We start from the raw sequence: 922 nt of genomic DNA on the forward strand, positions 1-922 counted from the left end.
TTTCGTTCTTCACTTTCCGCACGTTCTGATTCCACGTAAACTTTTTCACGAATCACAACGATTACGTAACTTAAGAGGTGTAAAAAGTGAAATCACTAAACACAGATTAAGATAGGGATTATGAAAATAACTAGACTCAGATTTTGTTTCGCCGCGGTGTTTTCGAAGTGTGAAACAGTCAGTCAACGTGTAACAATAAACAGAAACAATGAATGTTACAAGTAAACAAAAAGAGATATTATTGACATTATTGAAAGCCAATCCAGAATTGGTAAGAGGACGCATGAACAGAAAAAGCGAAAGTCGACGAAAAATTGTAAGTTAAACTAAAGAATATTATAAGTAAAAGATTAATATTAGATTAATATTAATATTAAGATAAAAGATTAATAAATAATGTATATTTAGGCGGAAGGCTGGGATGAAATTGCTAATAATATTAACGCGCATGCAGTAGGACCTAAAAAAAATGGGAAAGAATGGGCAAAGGTTAACTTTATATGTAACTTTATATAAACTTTATATATATATATATACTACTCTATCTATAGTGAGATATATATTAACACTACTATAAATAAGTACATTAATATTTAATATAGATATTATACATATATATGCTAACCTTACATACATAAAATTGTTAATATTTTCTATAATGTCTTCCAGACATGGAAAGATATTAAATCATATATATTAAAGAAAGAGGCAAAAAGGCGGACTTATATGCAAGGAACTGGAGGTGGCCCTAGTATTAATATATCTTTCACAAATTTTGAAGAAGAAGTTATAGAATTCTTAACACCTGAGGCAGCTGGACTAGAAGGTATTCCTAAAGGTGGTATCAATTTAACATTGTAACGATGCACCCGCAAAGGCATCGTTCCCAATCGGTCTTCCGTCGGATGCCGCTGCACCCCGC

The 922-nt window shown here is 31.7% G+C and overlaps 1 protein-coding gene across 1 annotated transcript; it reads left to right on the forward strand.

The window, feature by feature from the left end:
• The first annotated feature begins 208 nt into the window (after positions 1-208).
• On the forward strand, positions 209-861 carry LOC108729864 (uncharacterized). Its single transcript, XM_018459206.1, has 3 exons — positions 209-316; positions 409-489; positions 670-861. The coding sequence occupies exons 1-3, from the start codon at positions 209-211 to the stop codon at positions 859-861; spliced, it is 381 nt and encodes a 126-aa protein (XP_018314708.1).
• The last annotated feature ends 61 nt before the right edge of the window (positions 862-922 follow it).

This window comes from Mycetomoellerius zeteki, unplaced genomic scaffold, assembly GCF_001594055.1.
Source record: "Mycetomoellerius zeteki isolate Tzet28-1 unplaced genomic scaffold, Tzet1.0 scaffold801, whole genome shotgun sequence".
NCBI lineage: Eukaryota > Metazoa > Arthropoda > Insecta > Hymenoptera > Formicidae > Mycetomoellerius > Mycetomoellerius zeteki.